At 36.3% G+C, this 15285-nt stretch overlaps 1 protein-coding gene across 11 annotated transcripts in view; it reads left to right on the top strand.

The window, feature by feature from the left end:
- The window catches only part of NUBPL (NUBP iron-sulfur cluster assembly factor, mitochondrial), a 530407-nt gene that overhangs the window by 330882 nt on the left and 184240 nt on the right, over positions 1-15285 (top strand). For all 11 annotated transcript variants that reach the window (XR_010839581.1, XR_010839583.1, XR_010839582.1 and 8 more), the window contains 2 exons: positions 6250-6370; positions 10281-10363. Coding sequence is in view for 8 of the 11 variants with exons in the window: in XM_067028607.1 (XP_066884708.1) it covers positions 6250-6370; positions 10281-10363 (204 nt within the window). In the remaining 3 variants the exon portion in view is untranslated. The remainder of the gene's footprint in view (positions 1-6249; positions 6371-10280; positions 10364-15285) is intronic.

Raw genomic sequence — 15285 nt, 5'->3', positions numbered from 1 at the left:
CATTTCAGCATGAACTCAATATAAAAATTGAGAATCAAGCAAAAAGGAATTGCATTTAAAAATACTAGGAATTCTGACAATTCAGTAGGAAAAGAACCACATAATCAATGGAAAAAATAGACAAGAGACCTGAACAGATACTTCGCAGAGCAGAATATACAAATGACCAATAAACATGTAAAAATATGCTTAACTTCCTTACTAATTTTGGCAACACAAATTAAAACCACAGTGCACAGGAGAGCTGGGCACAGAGGCAGAATGAGAACAAACTGGAAGGCACCTGTACCTCTGCACATTTCTGTCACCACCTCTGCCCACAAGAAACCTTTAGAGTGTAAGGCCTAACCCTACACCTTCTCTTCCCAAATCTCATGCCACTTTACCTGTGGTGAACTTTAACCAGGAGCCATATAAGGAAGAAGATTCTAGGAAATATAGTTCCTGGTATAAACAGATTGACAATTGAAAATCCAGCATAATGAGGCGCTACTCCATACTTAACTATACTTGCCAAAATGAAAAAAGCCTGATGACACCAAATGTTGATGAAGTTGTAGCATAGCTGGAGTTCTTGTTTATTTGCTAGTGGGAGTATAAATTGGTAGAACTTTATTGGAAAACTGGCATTTTTTAAAGTGAAGTTAAATATGCATAACCTAATACCCAGCAAAAAAGACATGTATTAAAATGTTCGTAGAAGCATTGTTTATAAAAATCTGGAAACAACATGGATGATCTAACAAGAGAATGCATAACTGTGATATAGTCGTCATGGAATCTTAGGACTCACTGAAAATGAACTACAGATGTATATGGTTTAGCTGGATGAATTATACAGACACAAAAGAATACATTGCATTATTACATTCATATCAAATTCAAGACAACAAAATTAATTTATGGTGTTAGAAATCTAACCACCAGGTTGTTAGTTTATACTTTTGGCAGCATGTTTTGAAGAGTATACAAGGAGACTTCTAGGGTGCTGGCAATGTTTTATTGACAGCATCATGGTAACATGGGCCTGCTTAAGTTTATGATAAGTCCATTCAGTCATGCACTTGTGATTTGTGTGTATTCATGGTACACTTCAATGAAAAAACTTAAAGAATAGCTTGTAAACTCTAAAAAATTATTGAGATATTTTACATTCTTTTACTTATACTAAGTCTTTGATATCCAGTGTGTATTTTACACTTACAGCACATCCCAATTCAGATTGGCCACATTTCAAGTGTTTAGTAGCCACATGTGAGCAAGTGGCCAACTAGTGTCTAATATTAGACAATGATGGTCTGGAACTCCATCATTTCGAGCTCTCTGGACTTAGGCTTTTATTTCGGTTCTTTCCTTGGAGTGTCATGTGGAAAGAATAGGGGATTGTTCTTCCCAAAGACCTCATCTTAGTTTTACTGCAACCTCTCTGTTTTTATACAATATTTTCTACTTAAAACAGATGGTTATTTCTGTGTGCAGGTTCACAGGATGACCAATAAGACATCATTTTGGTTATTTGTTCTTTATTGCTTTTTTGGCCGCTGTTCACATGACCACCTTTTTTAAAAGCAAACATTTTATTGAAGTCATATATATACACAAAAGGGCATAAATTGTGAGTCTATATAGCTCAATGAATTTTTGCAAAGTGAACACACCCATTGCTTGTATTCAAGAAACAGAACATTACCAGTACCCCAGAAGCTCCTGCCTTGTGCCACCCTCTGACCACTACCCCCAAAGTGGAACCCAAATTATAACACCATAGATTAGTTTTATCTGTTTGTGAACTTAATATAAATGGAATAATAAGTATATACTTTTGTGCGGCTTCTTTTGCTTAAAATTATGTTTGTCAGCTTCACTCATACTGTTGATTGTAGCTATAGTTCTCTCATTCTCATTGCTGTGTAGCATTCAGTTGTGTGAATATACCACAATTTATTTGTCCATTTTACTGTTGATGGACATTTGTGTAGTTTTTCATTTTTGGGTAATTATTTATGAACACTTTTGTAATGTCTTTTGGTAACTGTTCACATTTTTTGTTAATGTATAACAGAGTGGAAATACTGTGCCTTAATATAGGCATACATCACTTTAAGTAGATAACTACCAAACAGTTTTCCAAAATGGTGTACCACTTTACACTCCACTGAAGCTATGAGTTTTAGTTGTTCTATGACCTCACCAACATTTGGTATTTGGGTTTTTTGGCAGGGAGTTGGGTTGTTGTAGTCATAAGGACGTTTTTCTGTTCTATCAGGTCTTAAGCATAAATGTATGGTATCTCGTTGCGGTTCTAATTTGCATTTCCCTGATGATAATTAAAATTGAACACTTTTTCTCATATTTATTTGTCTTTGGGTATCTTTTTTTATGATGTTCCTGTTATGTCTCTTGCCCATTTCTCTGTTGTATTATCTGATTATTTTTTCCTTATTGATTTGTAGGAATTCTTTATATATTCTAGATAAAAGTCCTTTGTTATATATGTGTATTATAGATATCATCTCTTGCTCTATAGCTTGCCTCTTTACTCTCTTAATTATGTCTTCTGATGAGTTATTAATTTTAAAGTAGTCAAATTTAACAAAAAATTTTCATTTATGTTTAGTGCTTCTTTGTGTCCTGCTAGAAAAATCTTTGCCTGCCTCCAAGGTTATAAGTTTATTTTGCTGTTTTCTTCCAAATGTGTTCTGTTTTATCTTTCATATTAGCTCTACAATCCATCTGTAATTAATTTTTGTGTATAGTGTGAGATAGAAGGTTAAGATTCCTTATTTTCCATATGGATATCCAATTAACATTGCAGCACTGTGTCATCTCTGTTATAAATTAGTGACTTCCATGTGTGAGTCTGTTCTGGACTCACTCTTCTGTTCCATTACAACTTTTTTTTTTTAAGGAAAGTGGTATTTGTGTGGGAAGTTTTTGAGATGAAGGAATTCTAGAGTTAAGAGGAATTACTTTGTTCAATGTAACCTAGGAAGCAGTATTAGGGCATTTATTCTTTAACTAGAAGAATATTATCAGTAATAGAGCCAAGCTTAGGTATCACAACCTCTTAATTTCAAACATACAGAGGGTTGTTTATCTCTAAATTGCTTTGATTATACATGCTAATTAATAAATGATGTTTGAAAATATATATATAATTATAGGTATAGAGATTCTATAATGTATATGGTATACAGATATATAATAAATTATATTATATAAATATATAGATATATAAATTATCTGTACCTATGTATAGATTTTATAATGTATACTATATATAAGTATATATTGTAAATTCTACGTATCTATATATAGTACACGTTTATTACTGTGCTAATATGTTATTTTCATTATAATACATATACAAAATTGGAATTAAAAAAGAAATCATAAGGAAGAAATAGAAATTTTAATACTTTCTTCTTACACCCCTGTGTCAGCCAATATGGGCTGGATTTTGTGTACTAACAACCCTCAAATTTCAGTGGCTTAAAACAACATGAGTTTATTTCTCTCATGCTACACGTCCATTATGGTTTGGCTTTAACACTCCTCTGCATTGTTCTTACTCTGGCACCCAGGCTGATAGAGCAGCCACTTTCTGGAAGCTTGCTAGTCCCAGGGACAGAGGGAAACATAATGGGGAATTAGCACTTAAAGCTTCTGCGTAGATGTGACACATGTCATTTCAGGTCACATTTCATTGTCCAGAACAAGTAATGTGTCCTCACCTAATTACAAAGAAGAAAAATGCTAACCTTGTGCCCAGGAGAAAAATCCTATGCAGAGAACTGTGCAGGAGGAGACCTAGAGTATTTTAGACAGCACTAAAAACTATCACCTCTGAAATGACTGATTTCAGAGCACACAGCCCTGGATTTGTGTTTGTCTAAGAAAATAAACACACAAAGACAGCCCTTTTAGTTTTTCCATTCCATGTTGTATTTGAAACCCTACAGTCCTGAGAAATGAGTCTCCTACAACTATAGGCCCAGTGGTCTCTCTTGCTTAAAACCCTTCAGTGGTGTCTCTGTACTCATACAACTCAAACACTAAACATGGCCTGCAAGCCTACCTTTCAGGCCTCATCTCGCAACACTCACCCCATACCTCAACTATACTGCCTTTCAGTTCCTTGAAGGAGACAGGAGACATGCTCCTGCTTCTGTCTTGAGTGTGTTTCCTCCCTTTCTCCTTGTTTTTACCTGCTTATTCTTTAACTGTTAGATCAGACATTTCCTGCAGGAAGTCCTCTGTGACTCTAGGGTAGATAGAGTCCTCTCTTTTCTACAATCTCATAATACTCTGTACTTTGCTTCTAGAGAAGCTGTTCCAGTTTTTAAAATACATTTTTGCACTAATTTTTCAATCTGTTTCTCCAATTAGCGTGCAAGCTCCAAGTCTGTTTTGGTCACCACTATGTGCTACTCCTTGTGTTTAGCCTAGTTACTGGCATATAATAGGATGTCATTAAAGACTGAGTTTGGTTATAGTCTTATATCTGTGACATTTATGTAGTCTAGATAGAGAATGTCTGAGACATTTATACAGTCCATAGTGAATGATTTAATAAGTTAATCACAAACAAACTGCAAATACACTCTTGCTCCATGCTTCTATATCTTGGGAAGTCTAAGAGATTCCAGAGAAGGAATACTTTTCCCATTCTCTCTGGATTAGAATATACCCTCACTTAAATTTTCACTTTGTGTTTGTCCTTTTCCCACTTCTTGAGTGATATTTTTACATTAAAGCTGAAAGCCTTACAGTTAGGGGGTATATCACATTTAACATAAATGGCAGTAGAACTACCCAAGTAATGGGTGTATTATATAGACATAGTGAATAAAATAAGCTGTGTGGTATTTAGCTAGGTTTTCCTCTAACTTTCTGAAGATGGTACTGAATTACCAAAACACAGTATGATTTATTTTTTGTGATACTTTGTATCAGCAAAAGGGCATATGATATTTGGAAAATGCTTACCTACAAACTCATGTCCCTCACTATTTGTCTTCTATTTACATGTGTTGTAGAAAACCTTAGTCTTTCCTGTTTCTCTTTTCAGAAAGAATATGTTTCATTGTGGACTATCGGTGCTATTCTGCATTTAAAATGCAAATGTTCTAGTAGAGATATCTCCCATAATGATTATCTAATTGGTGGGATTGATAGGATGATACAGACATTGTTATCTCTAAGCCTCTCATAGTTGTTTGTCCCATTTTTATTCTAGAAGAGAACCACGGCTTCCCATCAATAAAAAGTAAGATTAAAAGGATCATGAATAAGGATTATATTTGCAGAACCTGTCTGTTTATTCAACAAATGTTTATGAAGTATCTAGTTTGTGCCAGAAGTTGGGGAAACTCAGAAAAAGATGGACACTTTGTATATAGCTTTAAATTTTTGCTTTGAACAATAACATTTTGATAAGAGCTGAGTTTCAGTATTTTGCTGGCTGTGTCAGTTTTCTCACCGATAGAAAGGAGATGATAAAAACCCATCTCATAAAGTTCTGTGAGGAGTAAATAAGATAGTGCATATAAAGCACTTATCCCAGTGCCTGACATAGAATAAGCGCTCAGTATGTGTTAGCTCTTATTTACTGTGAGGCTTTGTCCCCAGTTAGCTTCTTAACTATTTCTTTTCCTGTGTTTCTTCCTGCTGTTTTTCCCATGTTGCCCTCAGAAGTGAACTTCTAAAATGTACATCTTATTGTGTATCACTGCTGCTTTGGTACCATCTCTGTTGTCTCAAGAAGAAAGTCTCAAATACAGAGATGGCATTTGGCACCTTACCATCTGACCCTGACCTTTCTTACCAAACTAGCTTCTGCCTTGGCAGCTTACTGGGTTTCAGCCCAAATAGGCCATAGAAGTTGTAGTCCACTGCCTTGGCTTATGCTCTTTCTTCTGCCTGGAATTCCTGCTGTAGGCCTCAACACTGTCACACTCAACCTGAAGAAGCAATTCTCCATGGGCAACTCAGAGGTCCCTCTCATTCTTCCCAAACAGAATTTTTTGATCCCTGTCATTTATAACTCTTTAGCATGTATCTCATTATTAGAGTTAATGACATGTGTCTTGCTCTCCCACCAGCTTGAGTTCCTTGAGAGCAGAGACCATAACTTATTCATTATTGTATCACTGGAACCTAGTAAGCATGCAGTAAAAACTTGTTGAAATAATGGATTGAAACTTGGTTTGATTTTGTTTTGATTTCAGTGTGTCTTTATTATTCTAGGTTCTGGGCCTTGTCCAAAATATGAGTGTTTTCCAGTGTCCAAAATGTAAACACAAAACTCATATTTTTGGTGCTGATGGTGCAAGGAGACTAGCACGGACCCTTGATCTTGATATTCTAGGTAAGACCACAGGATATTCTTTTGCAAAGGAAATGGCATGGTTGATGAAGAGTGTCTCAAAAAAAAACGATGAATTACTTTTGGCTTTGTGTTTTATTTTTATTTTTAAAATTTATTTATTTATTTTATATTTATTTTTGGCTGTGTGGGTCTTGGTTTCTGTGCGAGGGCTTTCTCCAGTTGCAGCGAGCGGGGGCCACTCTTCATCGCGGTGCGTGGGCCTCTCACTGTGGCGGCCTCTCCCGTTGTGGAGCACAAGCTCCAGACATGCAGGCTCAGTAGTTGTGGCTCATGGGCCTAGCCGCTCCGCAGCATGTGGGATCTTCCCGGACCGGGGCACGAACCCATGTCCCCTGCATTGGCAGACAGATTCTTAACCACTGTGCAACCAGGGAAGCCCAGGCTTTGTGTTTTAAATTGTTAGTATAGCACAGTTCTGTGTGTTAACCTTTCTTTGGCTTTTTGTGATACTTCATTAGTGGAAGGCTTTTTGAATAGGGGGTTTGTTCTACCAATTATGATAACTCTTGCTATAGATAAAAACTGCCTATAACTTGAATTTGAAAGGAGAGTTTTGTGGTTTGAGTGCTGTGATGTGAAGCCCACATTTAAATAATGATCCTCAGTTTGTTTGCTAAGTTGGGAAGACAGCTCTCAGTATAAGCAGATATATACAGAAATACCTGTTCTGTATGTTGTAGCAACCTTTGGAAGTGTCAGTTCTTGGAGTGTATGAAGAAATGCCATCTTGATCAGTTCTGAATTTATTAGTCCTTTTGCTGTAGAAAACAGTATTTTCTGTTTTCTGTAATCTTTTTGTATGTAACCTTTTTATTCTGTAATCTTTTTATGCCATGTCTATAAAATATGAAACTTGAAATTTACACTCTCTATACGGTTCATGTTACTGAATTGAAGGATTCATTAGTGTTTTGAGGAGAAGTAAAATTATGTGTTAAAGGAGCAAAACACAGATTTTAGATAAAACATGATTTTTAACAAATCCAAAAGCAACTTGATGGACTTTTTAGGAAACATGTTTTGATATTCTACTTATGAGTTGTTGGGTTTTTTTCCCTTAATTAATTAATTAATTTTTGGCTGCATTGGGTCTCTGTTGCTGCCTGTGGGCTTTCTGTAGTTGCGTGGAGCGGAGGCTGCTCTTCATTGTGGTACATGGACTTCTCATTGCGGTGGCTTCTCTTGTTGCAGAGCACAGGCTCTAGGCGCATGGGCTTCAGTAGTTGTGTCTCGCAGGCTCTAGGCTCATAGGCTTCAGTAGTTGTGGTGCACAGGCTTAGTTGCTCCACGGCATGTGGGATCTTCCGGGACCAGGGCTCGAACCTGTGTCCCCTGCATTGGCAGGCGGATTCTTAACCACTGTGCCACCAGGGAAGTCCCTACTTATTAGTTTCTGTTCTAAGCAAAGGCAGATGTTAGATGTCTAAATAAGGGAGGCATAGAGTTATTAGTTTAGGGTAGTTAACAATTAAGATCCCTTAAAGATCAAGGAGTTTCAAAACATTCTTTATTATAATTAAGTTGCCAAAAGTTGATGTTAAATGTATTATTGTTTTTATGCATTTGTACAAAAGCAGCTATCACAGTACCAGGTGAATACTAATGATATATTTTGATACATTGTTATAATTATAGCTACTAATTATATTCTGCAACAGTTTTTCATTTAACCTAGGAAGTTCAGTTTCTCAAATCTGCATAATAACATAACAGATTGACATTCACTTATATAATAAAGTAAATGTGTAATTATAATGACATTATTGAATTATGCTGACAGTATTATAATTCCCTAATTTATGAATGGGTGATATGACTTTGTAAGTCAGTTATTTAGAATTTGAAACATGTCTCCTAGAGAAACAGTTTCACATATGGAAGATACATTTTAACCAACAGCTCACAAGTGTAATCAGAAAATCAGAAACACTGATTACTGATCACAGAAAGTGGGTAGTGCTATAGACTGCTGTATCTCAAAGTGTTATGGGAAAAATAATTTAGAGTTCTAATGTGGAGCACATCTCTTTTTAATGTGGTCATGGGACCCAGAGTGATGTCCCATGAACTGGAGCAGGGGCTCTGATGATGAAGAATTGGGAATGAGGAACTGAAATCAGGGAAGAGCTCTCACAGCTATGGCCTCTTGGCTGGGTGAAACCCCCAGGACCCTTTACTGACTCTCTGGCTGCCTCTTATTTTCATCCATGGGGCTGTGTTTCAAATGATTATTTGGTAAAATGGCTCTTCAGAACTTTATCCATATTCACCTACAGGGACAGTTTGTAAATAGTAGTTAAGGCTCTCAGATCATGCCACAGAAGCCCCTTTAACTTTTGTCTCTGAAATGTGCTTCCTTCAGCCCTAACCCCTCAAAAATACTTTTCAAGGCCAGGCCAAACCTCACCCACTCTCATTACCTTTACTCCTTTTTATCCTTCTCTGTGTATGATTGTTAGCCTATTACTGCTCTCACTGTGCCACCTGTTTTCTAACAAGGTTTTCCTCTTTCTTGTTCTACTCTTCTGTTGATTGTGAGTCTCTGGAGGGCAGGAATGATGTCTCTAGGTGGCTATAAAGTGGAGAAGGTTTTACTTTTTTTTCTTTCATTACTGCAGTAGAAATGAAAGCATTCGGGATTCTTTACTATATAATGGCAGTTCATAAATCAAGAGAAAAAACTTTGTGGGTTCCTAAGTATTTTCTGTAATATCTTCTCCTGCCTGCCCCTGTGATAGCTTCCTACAGTCTAAAGTTGATCCATAGAATAGACATCAAATTTACTGAAAAGCTGGTCTTTAAATGGTTACTGAAATATTCATGTATTTTGTCTACTGAACTTTTAGGAAAGAGTTAAACAGTTAAGATCTCAAAATTTGCTGGTAGGAGGAGCATGAAATATCTGTTCCTCCATGTAGCTCATAATATAAATTGTAGTAGGTTTCTAATTTTGTAACACATTCTTCTGCATTATTTCCATTGCCTGGCGTGGTGCTGAATGAATTCTTTATATAAAACACACACAAACACACACATGCACACACACACGTTTCAGTAACCTTTGGGTGGACTTGGAGTAGGTGTAAGAATGCTGAGTACCATGACAAGTCAACTCTTCTACTCCTTTTACTGCATTTTTAATCTCAGCCTTTTGAAAGGCTTCATTTGTGATGGTGTGGTAGAAAGAGTCAATTGGATGATGGATCAGAGCATTTTTCCTCTAAATCCTACTACCTAATATATCCTCAGGGAAGACACATACCTTCTTTGAACTCAAGTCTGTATATTGGGGGTTCTTATATATTTTCTGAGAGCTCATCAGGCTCACAAAGTTATATATAATGCTATATAGATTAATAAATAATAAAAGAAAAATAATTCTATCTTATAAAGAGGCAGATAGTTGAAATAACAGGTCTGGCCTAATTTTCAGCAGTTCTCTTAGCTCAGTCATCTGCCATCAGGAAGATTATTTTGTTGGCTTTTTATAAACTACTTTGCCGCCCCATCTTTTCCTCTTCAATTTCCTCTTATTATGTAGCAAGATATGTCTATATCAGTTATTACAGGGAGAAAAAATTACAGATGTCTTCCAGGCCATTTGTTGCTGAAAGACTTCCAGCAAAGAATAAATCAGAGGCCTTATTCCATGATTGGCTGCCACACTGCTTTCATATATACATATGTGATCATGGAACTGACCTCAAATGGAATATTTTGCCCCTAATTTTCATTTGAAATTTGTTTTTCAGAGATTTAGCAACTTGAGGATAGTCATAACTCAAGTTGATTCAAGTCGATTTGTTTCTTTCTGCAATTCAAAGAATTAAATTCCAAAAGCCTATGTAAACTTTAGCGGTACTAATGGATATCTGGTGGGCTCTTCTAGGAGACATTCCCTTACATCTTAATATACGGGAAGCTTCAGATAAAGGCCAGCCGATTGTGTTTTCACAGCCTGAAAGTGATGAGGTAAGTTATATTTCTAAATATGTATTTTAATTTCTTTTCACAGGATATATACTTTTTGATGTATAGAAAGAAAGTTGGGGAGATCAAGTTTGTCTATTTGGAATGCATATGTTAAACAAAGATTAGTTAACTTATCCAAAGTATCTTTAAGTTACTATTTAATATGGTAGACATACCAGTGCTGACTCTGAATTATCAACTGGACATGTTCTCCTACAAAGAATTGTCACCCAACCCGTTTTTTCATGAAGAACACAAACAGTAAGAGCTTGTAGAGTTCTTATGTTGCTGGCTAGCAATATCTAACTGCCCGAGGTTATTATATTTCAGTATTAGAAGTTCAGCTAATTGTTGGGAGAAGGAAACCTAATACAAGAAAATATTGACTCGGATATAGGGAAACTGTATAAACCTTTAGAGATGGGATTTTCATTGCATTTATTTTAGTAAATAAGATTGAGGAGGTGAGGTGGGAAAACTAGTCGTGTTTCATTAGCTAATATTGGGGATTCAGTTGATAGATTTTCAAAGATTGCTGAAGCTTAATGCCTTTAAGCATAAATTCTTTAATCTTACTCCTTTTTAAAATAGAAATAAAATCAGCCATATATATCTCTTCTTTCCTAAGTAGCACTTGCTATTTAAGTTTGAAAGTGAGCCATCATCTGGTACATCAGTTTTGATGTAGTTTTTGTGCTCCTCTGCCAAGCAGCCCCAATCAGTCTTCTAGTAGTTTCTTTTTTTCCCTTATCTAATGAGTATAACTTTATAGTACCATTATTTTGTCTGTCCATAACCACTACCCCTTTCATTCTAGCTTGCTTCCTCTAATCCCATGTGAACTGGAAAATAAAAGAGACCAGCTTGGTTAGAGCTGTGAATAAAGTAAGGGCAAAACTGACAGTCAGGAGTGTCAGATTGGTAAAGTAGATTCATTATGAATTATCTCTTTTAGGTGCCCAGGTGCCCAGAGCTCCTTTCTCTTTCTTAAGGGTTGGCAGTTATGGTATAGGTGATTGAGTTGCTGGGAATATGATCTCTGAGTAAATGTAATGTAGTACTTATCATTATTTTTCTTTTCTCTGCCTTTTAGGTAACAGACGTTAAATTTCCTTGTCAGTCTTTTCTTAGAAATCTTTCGGATAAACAAAAACCATAACCTTTTATTGCTTTCATAGTTGAAGTCTGGCAATCCCAACTACCATAGGTGTACTTTATGCAGTGAATGAAAAGTTGTATGAAAATTGAGGGTTTTTAAAATTACACACTTTTTTTTTTTTTGCGGTACGAGGGCCTCTCACTGCTGCGGCCTCTCCGGTTACAGAGCACAGGCTCCAGACGCGCAGGCTCAGCGGCCATGGCTCACGGGCTTAGCTGCTCCGCGGCATGTGGGGTCTTCCCGGACCGGGGCACGAACCCGTGTCCCCTGCATTGGCAGGCGGACTCTCAACCACTGCGCCACCAAGGAAGCCCCTAAACTACACACTTTTAAATGCTTCCTGAGAACAGGCTATTTAAAGACATTCTGTGGTGAATACAAATAATTACCTATTAGTTTATTTCAATTATGAACTTACGTTTTTAAATATTTTCCCACCTGTCCCTTGTTGCTTTTTTTCTTTGAGATTCTCCAAAAGCAAGAAACATTTCAAAAAGTTAAAGGAATGTAATATAACAGAGAACATATAGCAACCACCAAAAGCTAATATGATTTAAAACTCTAAACAACAGTGTTTGTAGAGTTTGTTGGAGTTACATGTTTTTAAAATCTCGTTTACATTTACATAAACATTAGACCTATTATTTTACTGTTACTGGGTGACATTTATGGGAATGTGAGCAAGCTGTCTCTTTGGGGTTTAAGTTAGATTTGATTTGGTGAGGTCTCTGCTAAAGTAGTGAGAATTTCATGCACCACGTCATCAGCCTTACATGTGAAGACTTCTGCCTTATATATGAAGACGTCTGAGCAATTTTAAGATTTAGACATGTCCATGAAAAGGAAAAAAAATGGAGCCTTGTATTTATTTTGTTTCCATGGAGGTTATTGCTTCCTACTCTTAGATTGCAGACATTCATTATTATTAACCATCTTCCTAATAATAATAGCAGTTAGAGTATGCTAGACACTGTTAGACATTTATATACTTTCTATGCTCACAAGAACTTAATGTAATATAAATAGTCCTCATTTTGCAGATGAGGAAACTGAGGCTCATAGAAGCTAAATAATTTTCCCAAGGTCACAGAACTAATAAATGGCAAGATGTGATTAAAGGCAAGTCTGTTCCTTCCAAATATTGTCCTCTTTCCATTGTATCACCTTCTGGGTCCTCTACTAATAGCTATGATTTCCTCAATTCCTTCTAAGAAGTGAGTACAGTACTTGAGTGTATTAAATACAATATGTTATTTGATTCTCATAGCACATTTGTGAGATATGTATGATAATCTCCATTTTTCAGATGAAGAAGCAGAGATTCATTTATCGTAAGGAATTTGTCTAAGGTAGTCCTAGAGGCTATTTCCACACTCAGCTCTGAAACCATAGCCCATGTATCCTCTTCCCGGTGCAGTATCTGCTTCCCTTCCTAATTAATTGCAAGATTACTTCAGTGTCTGTCTATTGTGTATATGTAGGCTAGCTTTCAGTTCACCTCCTTTTCATATCACAGAGATGTAGAGAAGAGGGCGGGCACACTCTGCCCCTCAGGTCCCACTGGTGCGCACAACCACAGGGCATAATAGAGAGGATCCTAACCTGGGTCTGAGAATCCCCTGAAGTTATATCCAGAATGTATGAGTGTGCATTTTTCTGGGGAATTGAACAAGGGCTTTATTAGATTCTCAAAGAGGTCTCTGCGTGAAAGGAAAAACATTAATCTGTATTAGCGTAGGTTTCATTAAGAAGAATGCCACTTTCTAAGTGTGACCTTAGGCAAGTTCCCTCATGTCTCTGAACCTTTCTCTCCATCTGTAAATTGATATCATAATGAGAAAGATTAAATGAGATGATAATGTGAAAATACTTTGAAAAATGCCAAGTAGAATACAACTATGAGTATTTATGTCTTCTGAAATGTTCTGTATAAGATGCTATAGCAATAAATGTCTTTCTTCTTCCCTTTATCAAAGGACTGAGTCCATTTATTCCCTTCCCATTACATAGCTTCAAGTAAATGTCACTCTTTGATGGCATCTAAAAATCAGAGCAGAATTTGAATCATGAGATATGGGTAGAGTTCTCAGCTTCAGCATTAAAGATATTAACTCCTAGATATTAGGAAGCTGTTGTTGAGTCCTGGAATCAGGATCCTTCTGGTTATTCTTATGGTGAATCTTACCTCCTGATAATCCCCTTCCCTTTTGCCCTATGAACTTAAATGGAAATAAACTCTCAGAAGCTGGTCACAGACCTCTGAACAAATTCTGCCATATGCATGGAAGCTTAGTGCCCATTCTACCTGCATGTCTTCATTTAAAGAATGAAGGAAGTGTTTACTTGCCAACGTGATACACTTCTGCAAAAGTTAATGGGACGGAATATGCAAAATTATTTGTTAATTGTTAGCCCCTTAGATTGATACTTTTTATTGTTTGCTTTTAGGGGTTTACTACAGGCAAATTTATTAATAAGTAAAAGTTTCATCTTTAGTTTTTTGTCTTCTTTCTAATTCTACCTTCTCTTCTCCATCTTCCATCACTCCCTCCTCTCAGCACCAGGTTGCAGGGCTCTTATTCTCTGCCCATAAAATCTTTTAAAATTAGGCATTAGGGATTTAACTCTCCCAGTAATATTTAACTTTCAGAAGAGACAAACACTAAGCACAGAGTGACTAATCGAAAGGTATGAAATGTGCTGACTTTGAGACATCATTGGAAAAGTTGGGAAGGGTTACAGTACCAATTAAAAAGCTCCATCAGGCTTCTGCCTACTCAGCCAAAGGTCAGAACCTTCTGCATACGTGCACCACTGAGGAAAGGGGAGTAATTGAAACTCCAAATATGAGTACTGTAAAATAGCCAGAGAAAGCAATAGCGGAAGGGAGAGAAAGTGGACACTTTAGGATTCAGAACTCTTAAATTCAATAGCATTTCCTCTTGTTTGTGTAATTGTAATTGTTCATTCAACTATATCTACCTTTTGCCTTTGAGTCCAGGACACAGTGATGGACTCATGATTGACTATTAATTTTGTGGTTTCATTCTTTTTGTCAAGTGAAAATCTTAATATTGGTGTGTTAAAAAGTGTGCTATAAGATATTCCTGGTAAAGACTTTTAAATGTAAATAGAAACTTTATTATCTTATAATTTCTACATTATTACCTCATAGTCCTAATATGAAATGACTGTGTATGGAAAATTAGAACTTAAAATATTTAAAAACAAAGACAAAGGGAAAAACTCACCATAAAACTTCCGCACTTTGGTTGCCATCCAGTTCCTTTACTTGGTAATGGCAGAGCAGACAAATAAGATCCAGCTGTATTATCTGTGTCTCTAGATGGCCCAATGAAAGATCTTGAATAGGAGAGAAGGGTTAGTTCATGTAGAGTTGAGTTGATGAGAAAGAGAGTATTAATAGTCTGAGAAATCTAAATCATATTTTTTACATATGACATGTATGTGTTTGCTTTTCCTAGTTGTGGATTAAACAAAAGGAAGGGATTTAATTTACTTATTCCTCAGGCAGGAAAAGTGTCCAGAAGTATATGTTGATATGAGCTCTTCAATGAGATTGTAAATAACTTGAGGACATAATAGTAATAATAGTAGCCACTAGTATTTATTATTTGCTTCTTATATTCCAGTACTTCACAGTAGTTTATTCTTACTTAATATGCCCCCAAGCCCTTTGAGGTAGATACTATTATTATAACCATTTTACACATATGGAAACTGAGCCTACAAGGGTTAATTA

Source organism: Kogia breviceps, chromosome 3, assembly GCF_026419965.1.
Source record: "Kogia breviceps isolate mKogBre1 chromosome 3, mKogBre1 haplotype 1, whole genome shotgun sequence".
Classification (NCBI taxonomy): domain Eukaryota; kingdom Metazoa; phylum Chordata; class Mammalia; order Artiodactyla; family Physeteridae; genus Kogia; species Kogia breviceps.
Note: the sequence above shows the minus strand (reverse complement) of the source record. Positions and strands in the feature narration are given on the sequence as shown.